The sequence below is a fragment of the Carassius gibelio genome, chromosome B9, assembly GCF_023724105.1.
Source record: "Carassius gibelio isolate Cgi1373 ecotype wild population from Czech Republic chromosome B9, carGib1.2-hapl.c, whole genome shotgun sequence".
NCBI lineage: Eukaryota > Metazoa > Chordata > Actinopteri > Cypriniformes > Cyprinidae > Carassius > Carassius gibelio.
In genome coordinates, this window is record NC_068404.1 from 787,280 (window position 1) to 801,784 (window position 14,505).

General features: G+C 42.2%; 1 protein-coding gene across 32 annotated transcripts in view; it reads left to right on the top strand.

Moving 5' to 3' along the window:
• ranbp2 (RAN binding protein 2) overlaps positions 1 to 14,505 on the top strand; it is a 231,696-nt gene that overhangs the window by 209,127 nt on the left and 8,064 nt on the right. For 20 of the 32 annotated variants that reach the window (XM_052564565.1, XM_052564564.1, XM_052564554.1 and 17 more), the window contains exons 17-19: positions 5,377 to 5,515; positions 5,739 to 5,833; positions 5,929 to 10,612. In XM_052564565.1, coding sequence (XP_052420525.1) covers positions 5,377 to 5,515; positions 5,739 to 5,833; positions 5,929 to 10,612 — 4,918 coding nt within the window. The remainder of the gene's footprint in view (positions 1 to 5,376; positions 5,516 to 5,738; positions 5,834 to 5,928; positions 10,613 to 14,505) is intronic. The other 12 variants (XM_052564570.1, XM_052564571.1, XM_052564569.1 and 9 more) reach the window with 11 other exon arrangements.

Sequence of the window (14,505 nt, forward strand, 5' to 3'; positions counted from 1 at the left end):
ACCCTTAAATGTTAGACTCAAGTCACCTTTATTTATATAGCACTTTAAACAAAATGCATTGCGTCAAAGCATCTGAACAACATTCATTAGGAAAACAGTGTCAATAATGCAAAATGATAGTTAAAGAGCCGGTAAGATGAAAATTCTAAGCTTCCTATCACTGTTTATAAGTCCTGTAAAACAGGTTTAAATCCATCCAAGGTTAAAAAACATAGTCATTTTGTCAAAATATCATTTTAAAATTACCAATTCTCAGAGATCCCCAGACGGTTCGCGCGAAGCTGTTCAAAAGATTCAGTTTCCTTAAACCCCACCTTTCGGTTGCATACTGTGTTCTGATTGGTCAACTAACATAGTCAGTTTTGATTGGTTGTTCCGCACACAACTTCACGGTAAACGATGCGTTAGCATCTGTTTGGGGTGAATTGTCTTATCCCTCTCATCGCGAAGCAAACAGTAAAATAAAAAACTTGAACAGTCTCGCTGCTTTTTCTTCTGTGTGTGTGTATTCAAGCCGCGCGTTTTAGTTTGAATCTGAATAGCACTTTCAGCGTGGGGGCGTGGTCACGAAGGGAGACATGAAAAACAGACATCGAGTTGTTTTCATATGGATTACTTTATCACAGAATATCTGTTAGCAGCACTTGTTTAGTTTTAAAGTAGACATGTCAAGCTTTCTATAGATATCTCTCATGTCTCTTTGTTGAGTATTCACGGAGTTACAGAGCCTCTGGTCTGGATACGTACTGGATCTGGTGGCTACGGTGACCTCGGAATAAGAGAGAAACAGACTAATGTTAGCGTAGATGCCACTCTTCTAATGATGTAGCAAGTACATCAGGTGTTATGTGAAGTGGTTCCGGTTTACCTAATTAATGCAGCCTAAAAATCCTTTAACGGATTTGGATATTAAAAGCATATTAGTATGTTATGTGTATGCCAGGTTAAAGAGATGGGTCTTTAATCTAGATTTAAACTGCAAGAGTGTGTCTGCCTCCCAAACAATGTTAGGTAGGTTATTCCAGAGTTTAGGCACCAAATAGGAAAAGGATCTGCCGCCCGCAGTTGATTTTGATATTCTAGGTATTCTAGTTTTGAGAACGTAGCGGACGTAGAGGAGTATAATGTAAAAGGAGCTCATTCAAATACTGAGGTGCTAAACCATTCAGGGCTTTATAAGTAATAAGCAATATTTTAAAATCTATACGATGTTTGATAGGGAGCCAGTGCAGCGATGACAGGACCGGGCTAATATGGTCATACTTCCTGGTTCTGGTAAGAACTCTTGCTGCTGCATTTTGGACTAGCTGTAGTTTGTTTACTAAGCGTGCAGAACAATCACCCAATAAAGCATTACAATAATCTAACCTTGAAGTCATAAATGCATGGATTAACATTTCTGCATTTGACTTTGAGAGCATAGGCCATAATTTAGACATATTTTTGACATGGACAAATGCAGTTTTACAAATGATAGATACCTGGCTTGCTAAAGAACGATTGCGATCAAATAGCACACCTAGGTTCCTAACAGATGACGAAGAATTGACAGAGCAGCCATCAAGTCTTGGACAGTGTTCTAGGTTATTACATGCAGAGTTTTTAGGTCCTATAATTAACACCTTTGTTTTTCAGAATTTAGCAGTAATAAATTACTCATCAATTTTTTTATATCGACTATGAGTTCCATTAGTTTTTCAAATTGGTGTGTTTCACCGGGCCACATAGAAATATAGAGCTGAGTATCATCAGCATAACAGTAAAAGCTAACACCATGTTTCCTGATGATATCTCCCAAGGGTAACTTGTAAAATGTGAAGAGTAGTGGCCCTAGTACTGAGCCTTGAGGTACTCCATACTGCACTTGTGATTGATATGATACCTCTTCATCCACTGCTACGAATTGATGGAGGTCATAAGTACGATTATATGCTAATGCACTTCGATTAATGCCAACAAAGTGTTCAAGTCTATGCAAAAGAATGTTGTGGTCAATTGTCAAATGCAGCACTAAGATCCAATAAAACTAATAGAGAGATACACCCACGATCAGATGATAAGAGCAGGTCATTTGTAACTCTAAGGAGAGCAGTCTCAGTACTATGATACGGTCTAAATCCTTACTGGAAATCCTCACATATACCATTTTTCTCTAAGTAGGAATATAATTGTTAGGATACCACCTTTTCTAGTATCTTGGACAGAAAAGGGAAATTCGAGATTGGTCTATAATTAACTAGTTCTTTGGGGTCAAGTTGTGGTTTTTTGATGAGAGGCTTAATAACAGCCAGTTTGAAGGTTTTTGGGACACATCCTAATGACAATGAGGAATTAATAGTCAGAAGGGGATCGATGACTTCTGGAAGCACCACTTTTAGGTGCTTAGATGGTATAGGGTCTAACATGTTGTTGGTTTAGATCAGGGATAGGCAACTCCTGGTTCGGTCCTGGAGAGCCACTATCCTGCAGAGTTTAGCTTCAGCCCTCATAAAAACTCATCTGCCTGTATCTATCTAATAATCCCGAAAACACGGATTGCCTTGTTCAGGTGTGTTTAATTAGGGTTGGAGCTAAACTCTGCAGGATAGTGACCCTCCAGGACCGGAGTTGCCTATCCCTGGTTTAGATGATTGAACAAGTTTATACAATTCTTCCTCTCCTATAGTAGAGAATGAGTGGAACTGTTCCTCAGGGGGTCTACACTCAACCAATCACATGGCAGTTGCTTCAATGCATTTAGGGGTGTGGTCCTGGTCAAGACAATCTCCTGAACTCCAAACTGAATGTCAGAATGGGAAAGAAAGTTCATTTAATCAATTTTGAGCGTGGCATGGTTGTTGGAGCCAGACGGGCCAGTCTGAGTATTTCACAATCTGCTCAGTTACTGGGATTTTCACCCACAACCATTTTTAGGGTTTACAAAAAATGGTCTGAAAAGGGAAAAACATCCAGTATGCGGCAGTCCTGTGGGTGAAAATGCCTTGTTGATGCTAGAGGTCAGAGGAGAATGGGCCGACTAATTCAAGCTGATAGAAGAGCAACTTTGACTAAAATAACCACTCGTTACAACCGAGGTATGCAGCAAAGCATTTGTGAAGCCACAACATGCACAACCTTGAGGTGGATGGGCTACAACAGCAGAAGACCCCACCGGGCATCTCCACTCATCTCCACTAAAAATAGGAAAAAGAGGCTACAATTGCACGAGCTCACCAAAATTGGACCGTTGAAGACTGGAAAAATGTTGCCTGGTCTGATGAGTCTGGATTTCTGTTGAGACATTCAGATGGTAGCGTCAGAATTTGGCGTAAACAGTACGAGAACATGGATCCATCATGCCTTGTTACCACTGTGCAGGCTGGTGGTGATGGTGAAATGGTGTGGGGGATGTTTTCTTGGCACACTTTAGGCCCCTTAGTGCCAATTAGGCATCGTTTAAATGCCACGGCCTACTTGAGCATTGTTTCTGACCATGTCCATCCCTTTATGACCACCATATACCCATCCTCTGTTGGCTACTTCCAGCAGGATAATGCACCATGTCACAAAGCTCGAATGATTTCAAATTGGTTTCTTGAACATGACAATGAGTTCACTGTACTAAAATAGCCCCCACAGTCACCAGATCTCAACCCAATAGAGCATCTTTGGGATGTGGTGAAATGGGAGCTTGGTGCCCTGGATGTGCATCCCACACATCTCCATCAACTGCAAGGTGCTATCCTATCAATATGGGCCAACATTTCTAAAGAATGCTTTCCTTGTTGAATCAATGCCACATAGAATTAAGGCAGTTCTGAAGGCGAAAGGGGGTCAAACACAGTATTAGTATGGTGTTCCTAATAATCCTTTAGGTGAGTGTATAGTGCACTCTCTGAAATGATACTGTAGCTGACAGCTGAATGGTTACAATTTTATCTCTAAAAGTATCGATTTTAGAAGTAAAGTAGTTCATTGCTGCTGTGATGTTGGGACATTTCAACACTTGAGGCTTTATTTTTTGTAAATTTAGCCACTGTATTGAATAAATACATGGGGTTATGTTTGTCTTTTCTGTAGGATAGGTTACTTTCCCGCCAAGCAATACGAAATACCTCTAGTTTTGTTTTCCTTCAGCTGCGCTCCATTTTTCGGGCTGCTCTCTTTAGGACGTTGTTGTTCATAGGACTTCAAAATCACTGAAGCAGTGACTCCACATTCCACTACATCATTTCAACGGTGGTTCCTAGAAATCCAGCTTCTCCCTCTGGCTGTTTCTTCTGGTTGCATTCGCACCAACAGCAGGAACTTTGAAGCAGCCAACACCGAAGTCTTTATTCGGGGCATTTACAAATGTCAATAACCGGCTCACATAATTGTGGTGTCTTTGGAAAGAAGACCCTTTTGGCTTTACTTTAACCAACCAGAGTTGATAATGCTAAAAAATCAGCCATCTGTCGTCGATGCTTGAGGCTTAGATCTTTATAATATATAGTTTGTCAAGATTAAATTTTTCAGTTTCATTTAATCTATCCATAAATATTGAAAAGTGCAAACAAAGGGAGTTCAGGACTCCTTCGTCTGGGTGTGGGTTAAGAGGTTAGAATGCCAGGTAACTGGTGTTTCATATGTGTTTGGCCAATCAGCGTACAATTGCATCACAGGTAGGTCCTACAGAACTGTTTTAGACACTACTCTGGAGTAGGAGCTAATTTAGTTCCTCCAAACGGAGTCCCTAGAACTAAAACCATCATTAGTTCCTACAGTGCGAACACAAAGAGCAGGTATTTCGACCAATAGTTCTAGGAAGTAGGAAATAAAAGCAAAAAGTCCCTAATGCTGTTTGCACCCATAAATACGAGTTAGGGTCTTATCTTGTGACATGATTGGTCATTTTCCAAAAAAAAAAAAACGTGAAAATGTATATACTTATAATCAAAGTAACTGATAAAGCCTTTGAACACACTGCACATCACATCAAAATTAGATCCAAACCTTGAAACCTGCCTATTGCTAGTAGAAGCGTGTGGCAGTTTTTCAAAGAGATTATAATGTAGTTTGATTTTTAAACAAGCTTTTAACATCCGGCAAAGGGGATCATATGTGTAAATTCTCATAAAGTGAAGCTGTATTAACACAGAACGTAAGTGAATATTGAGTTAAATGGTCTTGTCTGCAATGCTCTGTCATCTAGCACAGCTTCCAGTCCCAGCAGAAGGTCTTTATCTCTCCTGTGCCCCTCTTGCTACTTCTCTGATCTCCTTATAAAGGCATACAAGGCAAAAATATTAATTAAAAATAAGCTATAATAAATGCCCTGTAGTACCAGCTGAAAACGAGTGTTTGGAAATGTATTTTTGATTTTATTTTTTTTATATATTTTTTTGTCTCACACAGAATGAGGTTCATGACCTGCGTCATAATTCTCCAGATGCCACAGCATCCTCATATAGGATGTATAGAGACAACTATGCTGCAGAAGGACTTCAGGAAACATTTCCTGCAGCGCAGACGTTCCACGGTGTTCCTCTCACTGGTCAGTTCAATGACTTCTCCAAATCAGCAGTACTTTTAGAAATGTGAAATTAAATGTGTATATTAGTGGTTCTCAAAGTGCCCCTCCTCCCAGTAGTTGTGCGAAACAATGAGGCTTGTGCAGGTTTTTGTGCTATGTATTTACTTCATGTAAACAGGCTAAAGAACCACTTGTGTATGCAGTAGTTGAGACATGCCTAAACCATTCCTTTTATTTGTCTCAGTTGCTACTACAGGTCCCTCTGTGTACTACAACCAGTCTCCAGCATATAATTCACAGTATCTTCTACGCACTGCTGCAAATGTTACACCAACAAAGGTACTGGAGGGATGTTCATGTAAACACAAAATATTCTACCCTGCTGTAATGAAGCAGAGAATCTATATCAAAGTATTGTTTGTTTGCCTCTGCAGGGCCCAGTATATGGGATGAATCGTCTTCCTCCACAGCAGCATATGTATGCCTACCAACAATCAACACATACCCCACCTCTTCAGTCAACACCCGCATGCATGTATCCTCAAGAGCAAGTCTTCGGTCCTCCCATCCGGTTTGAGTCACCAGCTACATCCTTACTCTCCCCATACAGTGAGGAGTATTACGGTCACAACGTTCCTCAGCCCACAGTCAATCCAACGTTGCCAGAGCCTGGATATTTCACTAAGCCATGTCCTGTTACATCCACACAGTCAACCAGGAGCACTGAAAGCAAGGCTGTCGACCCCAAAATTAGTTTTGGGCCGCAGTTCACAGGTGAACCTGCTAAGGTTCCCAACTTTGGAGGAGTAGCTGCCGGCCCAACAACAACATCCTCAACAGCATTCAAGTTCAACTCCAATTTCAAGTCCAATGATGGTGATTTCACCTTCTCTTCTGCTCAAGTTAAAAATAGTGAAAGCCTCTTGGGACTTCTGACATCAGATATTCCTCCCAAAGCTGAGGTTTCGTCAGAACCAAAACATCAGACCCAAGACCAGCTGCCTAGCCAGAAAGAAGTCTTTACCTTTGGGAGTAAAAGTGCAGCAGGATTTTCATTCACTGATGGTGCTCCGAACAAGATGAGTATTTTTGGCAACACCGATCAAAGATTTAGTTTTACAAGTGGAACCAAGACAACATTAGGGAATTCAGAGGCTCGGGAAGAGAAAAGTGGTGAAAGCGACAATGATGGCACCCATGTGGAAGAAGATGAGGATGGGCCTCATTTTGAGCCCATTGTGCCTCTACCTGATAAGGTCGATGTGAAAACTGGTGAGGAGGAGGAGGAGGAGATGTTCTGCAAGAGAGCAAAACTCTTCCGATTTGATTCTGAGACTAAAGAATGGAAAGAGAGGGGCATTGGCAGTATCAAAATCCTCAAACACAAAAGTTCCGGGAAAGTTCGTCTGTTAATGAGGAGGGAGCAGGTTCTGAAAATCTGCGCCAATCACTATATCACTGCTGACATGGTCCTCAAACCAAATGCTGGATCTGACAAATCCTGGGTGTGGTATGCTATGGACTATGCAGATGAAATGCCAAAGACTGAGCAGTTGGCCATTCGTTTTAAAACCGCAGACGAGGCAACACTGTTTAAAGTTAAATTTGAGGAAGCTCAAAAGTTCCTTTCGGAATCCCCACAAGGACAACAGACTGAAAAGAAAAGCGAAAATCCAAAGCCTCAGGTTTCATCCAAAGAAGTGGATCTCAAAACCCTGTTTTCCAAGAAGGCGGGTGAATGGGATTGTGACATGTGCTGTGTAAGAAACGCTCCCACGTCTGCGGTATGTGTGGCCTGCAACAGTGCAGCTCCTTCTACAGCACAAGTCAAACCTGTAGAGGAGCCCAAAGGCTCTGGGCCTGTGGCTCCTCCTGCCAAATTGTTTTCTTTTGGACTTTCTGGAGATTCTGCTAAAAGTGCCACCAGCACTGATATCTGCTCGAAGGGCTTCACGTTTGGATCGGCTTCTTTTAAGTTTGGATCAAACGATGCTGTGGAGACATCTGCTGGCTTTGGAGCTCAGGCTGAGAAGAAAACAAGTCAGGTTGATGCACCACAGCGAGAGAAAGTGTCAACAGCTCCAGCAGTCCCATTTGGCACTGGATTTGGTGCGGTGGACACATCTACTGGCTTTGGAGCTCTGGCTGAGAAGAAAACAAGTCAGACTGATGCACCAGAGCGAGAGAAAGTGTCAGCAGCTCCAGCAGTCCCATTTGGCACTGGATTTGGTGCGGTGGACACATCTACTGGCTTTGGAGCTCAGGCTGAGAAGAAAACAAGTCAGACTGATGCACCACAGCGAGAGAAAGTGTCAGCAGCTCCAGCAGTCCCATTCGGCAGTGGATTTGGTGCGGTGGACACATCTACTGGCTTTGGAGCTCTGGCTGAGAAGAAAACAAGTCAGACTGATGCACCAGAGCGAGAGAAAGTGTCAGCAGCTCCAGCAGTCCCATTTGGCACTGGATTTGGTGCGGTGGACACATCTACTGGCTTTGGAGCTCAGGCTGAGAAGAAAACAAGTCAGACTGATGCACCACAGCGAGAGAAAGTGTCAGCAGCTCCAGCAGTCCCATTCGGCAGTGGATTTGGTGCTCAGTTTGCCAAGAAAGATGGTCAGTGGGACTGTGACTCCTGCCTAGTGAGGAATGAAGCCTCGGCAACTGAATGCATTTCTTGCAAAGCCCCCTGCAGCACTGTAAAAACTAATGCAGCATCGAAAGGTGGGCTAGCTGCCATGTTTGGTAAAAAAGCTGGTCAGTGGGATTGTGACACTTGCCTGGTAAGAAATGAAGGTTCATCTAGTCATTGTGTTTCATGCCAGACAGCAAACCCAAATATGAAAAACAAGACCTCTGCTGCACCATCAAGTTCCTCTTTTACCTTCAGTTTTGGTAGTTCTAGCAACCAACCTGCTGCGACAGGATTTAAAGCCAATTTCAATCCAGGCCCTGCTTTTCAGTTCGGCACAAGTAAGGAAAAATCATCCTTAGAAGCCTTCAAGTTTGAGTCCTCCACAACTGAAGCTGAAAAGTCATCAGGCAGTTCCAGTTTTGCTTTTTCCAAGCCGGCGCCTGTTGGCGGATTTAAGTTTGGCATTGCAGAATCTGAGGCAAAACCATCAGACGGACAGTCCCAAAATGGATCTGCATCTGGCCTCCTCAAAAATATTGCTGCGCATCACAAAGAGAAAGAGAATGAAAAAGAGGCAGCCCCAAGTTCCTCAGAACAGTCTGTAGACTCTGATAGTCAAGATAATAATCCCCTCTTTACTGGTAAGCCTAACACCTTTAGTTTCGCTGACTTGGCAAAGACACAAGGCAGTTTTCAGTTTGGCCAGGAGGATCCCACTTTCAAAGGCTTTGCAGGGGCTGGCGAGCCTCTCTTTACAGGGTTGTATCCTGGGCCCAAGGCCGACACCTCTGTCGATCAAGATGATGAAATGTACAAAACTGAGGAGAATGACAATATTCAGTTTGAGCCTGTTGTTCAGATGCCAGAGAAGGTCGACCTTGTTACAGGTGAAGAAGATGAGAAAGTCTTGTATTCACAGCGTGTCAAACTCTTCAGATTTGATACAGAAACAAACCAATGGAAAGAAAGAGGAGTCGGCAACCTAAAACTGCTCAAGAATAACCAGAACGGGAGACTGCGAGTTCTTATGAGGAGAGAGCAGGTGTTGAAAGTGTGTGCTAATCATTGGATCACAACCACAATGAACTTAAAGCCCCTCTCAGGCTCGGATCGAGCCTGGATGTGGTTGGCCAGTGACTTCTCAGATGGAGATGCCAAATTAGAACAACTTGCGGCAAAATTCAAAACACCTGAGCTTGCAGAAGAATTCAAGCTGAAATTTGAGGAGAGTCAGAGACTGCTTTTGGATATTCCTTTGCAGACCCCTCACAAGCTCACAAACACTGGAAGAACAGCCCATCTTATACAGAAAGCTGAAGAAATGAAATCTGGACTTAAGGACCTCAAATCATTCTTGACTTCCCAAAACAAGGACGATGAAAGTGCCGATACAAGTCATAGTACTTCTGCAGTTGTAGTTAAGCTCGACTCTGAGGGCACTGCACACACTTTAGAATGGGATAATTACGATTTGCATGAGGAAGTGCACAAGGACTATGGCAGCCCCTCTGTGCGTGATACTCCTTTGCAGCCAGATCCAGTTGCTAAAAATTTATTCCGCTTTGGCGAGTCGTCCTCAGGGTTTAGTTTCTGTTTTCAGCCTATTCTCAGTCCCTCTAAGTCCCCATCTAAGCTAAACCAGAGCCAGGCTTCCGTTGGCACAGATGATGAGCAAGAAGTGTCTCAGGAGGAAGAGCGAGATGGTCAGTACTTTGAGCCTGTTGTGCCACTGCCTGATCTTGTTGAGGTCTCAACCGGAGAGGAGAACGAGCAAGTCCTTTTCAGTCACCGGGCCAAATTATACCGCTATGATAAAGATCTTAATCAGTGGAAGGAACGAGGTATAGGAGACCTTAAAATACTACAGCACTATGAAACTAAGCGTGTTAGACTTGTGATGAGGCGGGACCAGGTCCTCAAACTGTGTGCGAACCATTGGATTGTTTCCAATATGAAGCTTGAGCCCATGAAAGGAGCCGAGAAAGCGTGGATCTGGAGTGCCTTTGATTTTGCTGAGGGGCAGGGCAAGGTGGAACAGCTGGCAGTTCGATTTAAACTGCAGGAAACCGCAAATGCTTTCAGTGAAATTTTCGAAGAGGCAAAGACTGCCCAAGAAAAAGACACTCTACTGACCCCGTTTTCTGCAAAACTACCTGCCTCCACCCAGGAGATGCTTTGTGCCACGGCTGCAGTTGCTGTACTTGAGGAAACAACAAAAGAACGTACTGGAATCTCTGAAGAAAGCAGTCCTAAACTGGATCAGACACCTCAAAGCACCAAGAATGTGGTCTCTCCTCCAAAGTTCGTCTTTGGTTCAGACTCTGTGCAGAAGATTTTTGGAAGCCCTTCGCCATCAAAAGACAAATCTCTGGTTGTGATTTCTAGTTTAGAAGACGAGGAAGCGGGTGCCTCGAGACTGAAAACCTCTGGAGCAGCAGTGGCCAGCCAGTCATCGGTCCAGACTCCTTTCAGCATACCAACAAGAAGTAAGCTATGTTCTGTGACTCGTAGTTATGGATAAAACTGTCCCTCTGTGTTTAGCTCACAGCTGTCCAACCTTGCTCCAGACAAACCTGTCTGCAGTTTAAGTAGTCCTAAAGATTATAATTGGTTGCTTCAAGTGTGTTTAACCAAGGCTGGAGCCAAGTGCATCTCTGGTTTAGGTTCTGTTCATTTACTTTTTTTAATGAGGACATTCTACACTTTCTTATTTTGTATGTTGTTGCTGTAAAACATACTTGCATTTTGTTGCCGATGCCTTATTTTAAGCCCATATCTTTGTCTCATATAGACAGATTTTCGTCCACTGAGTTTCTGAGATGGATTAAAGTTCTTTAACAAAATGGCAAAAATAACACATTTAACATTATTTTTTAGGTTTGGATTTTAGGCTTTTCAAAAATAATCCTATGGCTTTTTGGACCTGTACATCAGCCAACCAGTCTGAAGCCCGAGGTATTTCAGGTCACTATTTAGTGTGACGCATAGAGCTCTCACTGACTGGCATGAGCCGGGAGACCTGACCTTGGCTGAATGATGTGATAACCCAACATAACTCAATCCAAACATTTGCATGGTCTGAAATCTGCTAACATTTACTCATTTGTTTGAAATTTCAGTAGAATTTACAATTAGGGTGCACCAGTTGCTTCAAAGGCACTGGCCCAAATGGAACACTTTTCATGTGCACTTGTGGTCTTACAGACTTACAATGGCCTCCGCATTGGTGTGTCTGTTAAGCCCATGAGACTGTAGGGTGTCCCTTTTGTCATTTTAGCTTTCAGAAGGGTGCTCGAGAATGCTCCCTTTGTGGCCATTATGTGCCCTCTATTCACACAACTGCTGAGCCCACACTGAGGAAAGCTCCGCAGCAAACTTTTACCTGACAGTCAAAGCGACATTACATCATGAGTGTGCAGTCTCTGGGGAAGACTGCAAGGTTTTAGGGTGCCATATGGGACAGAGCCAATGTCCCCATGTTCAGGTACTCTGCAGTGAGTGTCTTGTAAGGCGATTTCCAATCTTTAAATGTGGAATTTGCCCTTCCAAGTATTTTATCTCAGCTATATAGTTATGACTATCTTGGGCTCTGCAATACATCATACATGCACATTTGATCAGATATAACTGAAGTCCAATTTTATGAGATGCATTATTCGAATGCTTGGCGAAAGTGATGTTTTTAAACCGAGAGAGCGTGTCTGAACCCCGACATTGTCAGGAAGGCCATTCCAGAGTTTGGGAGCCAAAAATCTCTACCTTGTTTAGTGGACTTTGCTATCCTAGGAACTAACAAAAGTCCAGCGTTTTGTGACCTTAGTGAGCGTGATGGATTGTAGCGTTAAAGGGGGGGTGAAAAGCTCGTTTTCACTCAATATCCTGTTAATCTTGAGTACCTATAGAGTAGTACTGCATGCTTCATAACTCCAAAAAGTCTTTAGTTTTATTATATTCATAAGAGAAAGATAGTCTGTACCCATTTTTCCCGGAAAAACATGAGCGACTGGAGGCGTGACGTGTGGGCGGAGCTAAAGAATCACGAGCACGAGTAGGCTTTTGCGTTGAGAGCGTTTGGAAGCTGTCTCATTATCGTGAGGACAAAACCAACCAAAACAAACCATTGCTAACAGTCAGATTCAGCGTATATTTATGATCCAGAATCAGATCCAGAGGCTGAAATTTAACAAGAGCAGCATCAGCAACAACGTCTCTATGTGGTATGTACTGAAACTGTATATATTTGCTTAGCGGTTTTGGAAAATGACTAAGTTCCACTTTTTTTTTTAAGCTGTACATGTGGAAGGTGCAGTTTGATGACAACATCGCATGTTGTTTACTTGATGTGCTTAACGTTACGCGCCGATAGCTAAGTTAACAACACAGAGATATTTGAAGCAGTTTTACTCTCTGCCTGCGGTTCCAACACACGATCCTGACCCTTTTTCGTTGGGACTGCATTATCCTTAAGAAATAAACGATACGCAAATCCGGCGTCAAACTGGGCCTTGTTTGTAAAACAAGCATCTTTGAAATGCAGCTAACAAAAACAAACACTTGCACAACTCCGTTGATTCTCTGTAAAAATAAACTCCATCCACTGGTCCCTTAATGCTGTTTCTCTTTTGGTAATCTGTGCAGGGTTGTCTTGCCCTGGCAACCAAAAACACACTCCTTTTGTGACATTTCGCGACGCTCTCGCTCTGATCAGTGAAGTCCCTAGGACCCATATAAGGAAATTCCGCTCCATCTAACGTCACACAGAGCCATACTCGAAAAAAAACTTTCCGAAACTTGTGACAAACCGGAAGGAGTACTTTTGGAACAGAAATACTCCTTCAAACGTACAACTTAATTTTTGAAACTTTGTCCATGTTTAGCATGGGAATCCAACTCTTTAACAGTGTAAAAAACTCAGTATGCATGAAATAGCATTTCACCCCCCCCTTAATAGCTAAACCATTAAAGGCCTTGTACGTAAGCAATAATATTTTGTAACTGATACAGAACTTAATAGGTAGCCAGTGCAGAGACTGTAAAATGGGGATAATATGATCATATTTTCTTGACCTGGTAAAGACTCTAGCTGCTACAAAATAGCCATGATGCTAACATGGCGTAAAAGACCTAATAAACAAACAAACTCTAGCTGCTAAAATTTGGACTACCTGTAGCTTGTTTATTGAAGAAGCAGGACAACCACCTAGAAGTCTGTTACAATAGACCAGTCTAGGCAGTGTTTCCCACAGGATTTTGTGAGACTGTGGTGGGTGGTCCTTGATCTCCCTTGGGGGGGGGGGGGGGGGGGGGGGGGTCGAGGGCCTGTCTTACCATAAGAATTATTTTTACAGAGAGTTCAAAATTAAGAGCTCCAACACGGGTTCACTGTGCAAATTTTTAAAAAAGTAGCTGGTAAATGTACTTGTTCTTGAAATTTAAAGGGGACTGAAACCACTTTTTAGTTGTGATGCATGGAACCATGTTAAAAAATGGATTATATGAGAAGCATAAATATATCTTCGGGTTAATATGAAACTCAGATTAGTGACAGATTAGACTGTTTAGTTAATGAATGGGAATCTGCTAGAGGTCCTAAATACATGAACTAGGTTTTCTGCAACAGAAACTAGTAAAGTTTTTTTGTAGCTTGGTAGTGTCGATTTTATATGATTTTCAAAAGACAAGTTGCTGTCTAATATAACACCCAGATTTCTGACTGTAGAGGAAGTAACAGTACATACATCTAGTTGCAAATTGTAATTCAAGAGATTGTGTGCTGTTATTTTTTGGTCCAATGAGTAATATCTCTGTTTTATCCTAATTTAATTGGAGAAAATTATTGATCATCTAATCTTTTACATTTTTTCCACTGTTAGATTAGATAATTTAGAAGTTGAATCTGGTCTCGTTGAGATATATAGCTGAGTATCATCGGCATAAAAGTGGAAACTAATCCTGTATTTTCTAATAATATTACCAAGGGGCCACATATTGATCGTATATTGAAAATAGCAGAGGACCTACAATAGATCCTTGTGGCACTCCATATTTTACTGGTGATTAAATGAGATGACTCCCCATTTAAATAAACAAAATGGTAGCGATCGGACAGGTAGGATCTAAATTATTTTAAAGGGGGGGTGAAATGCTATTTCATGCATACTGAGTTTTTTACACTGTTAAAGAGTCGGATTCCCATGCTAAACATGGACAAAGTTTCAAAAATTAAGGTGTACGTTTGAAGGAGTATTTCTGTTCCCAAAATACTCCTTCCGGTTTGTCACAAGTTTGGGAAAGTTTTTTTCGAGTATGGCTCTGTGTGACGTTAGATGGAGCTGAATTTCCTTATATGGGTCCTGAGACACTTCTGCCGGAAGAGCGC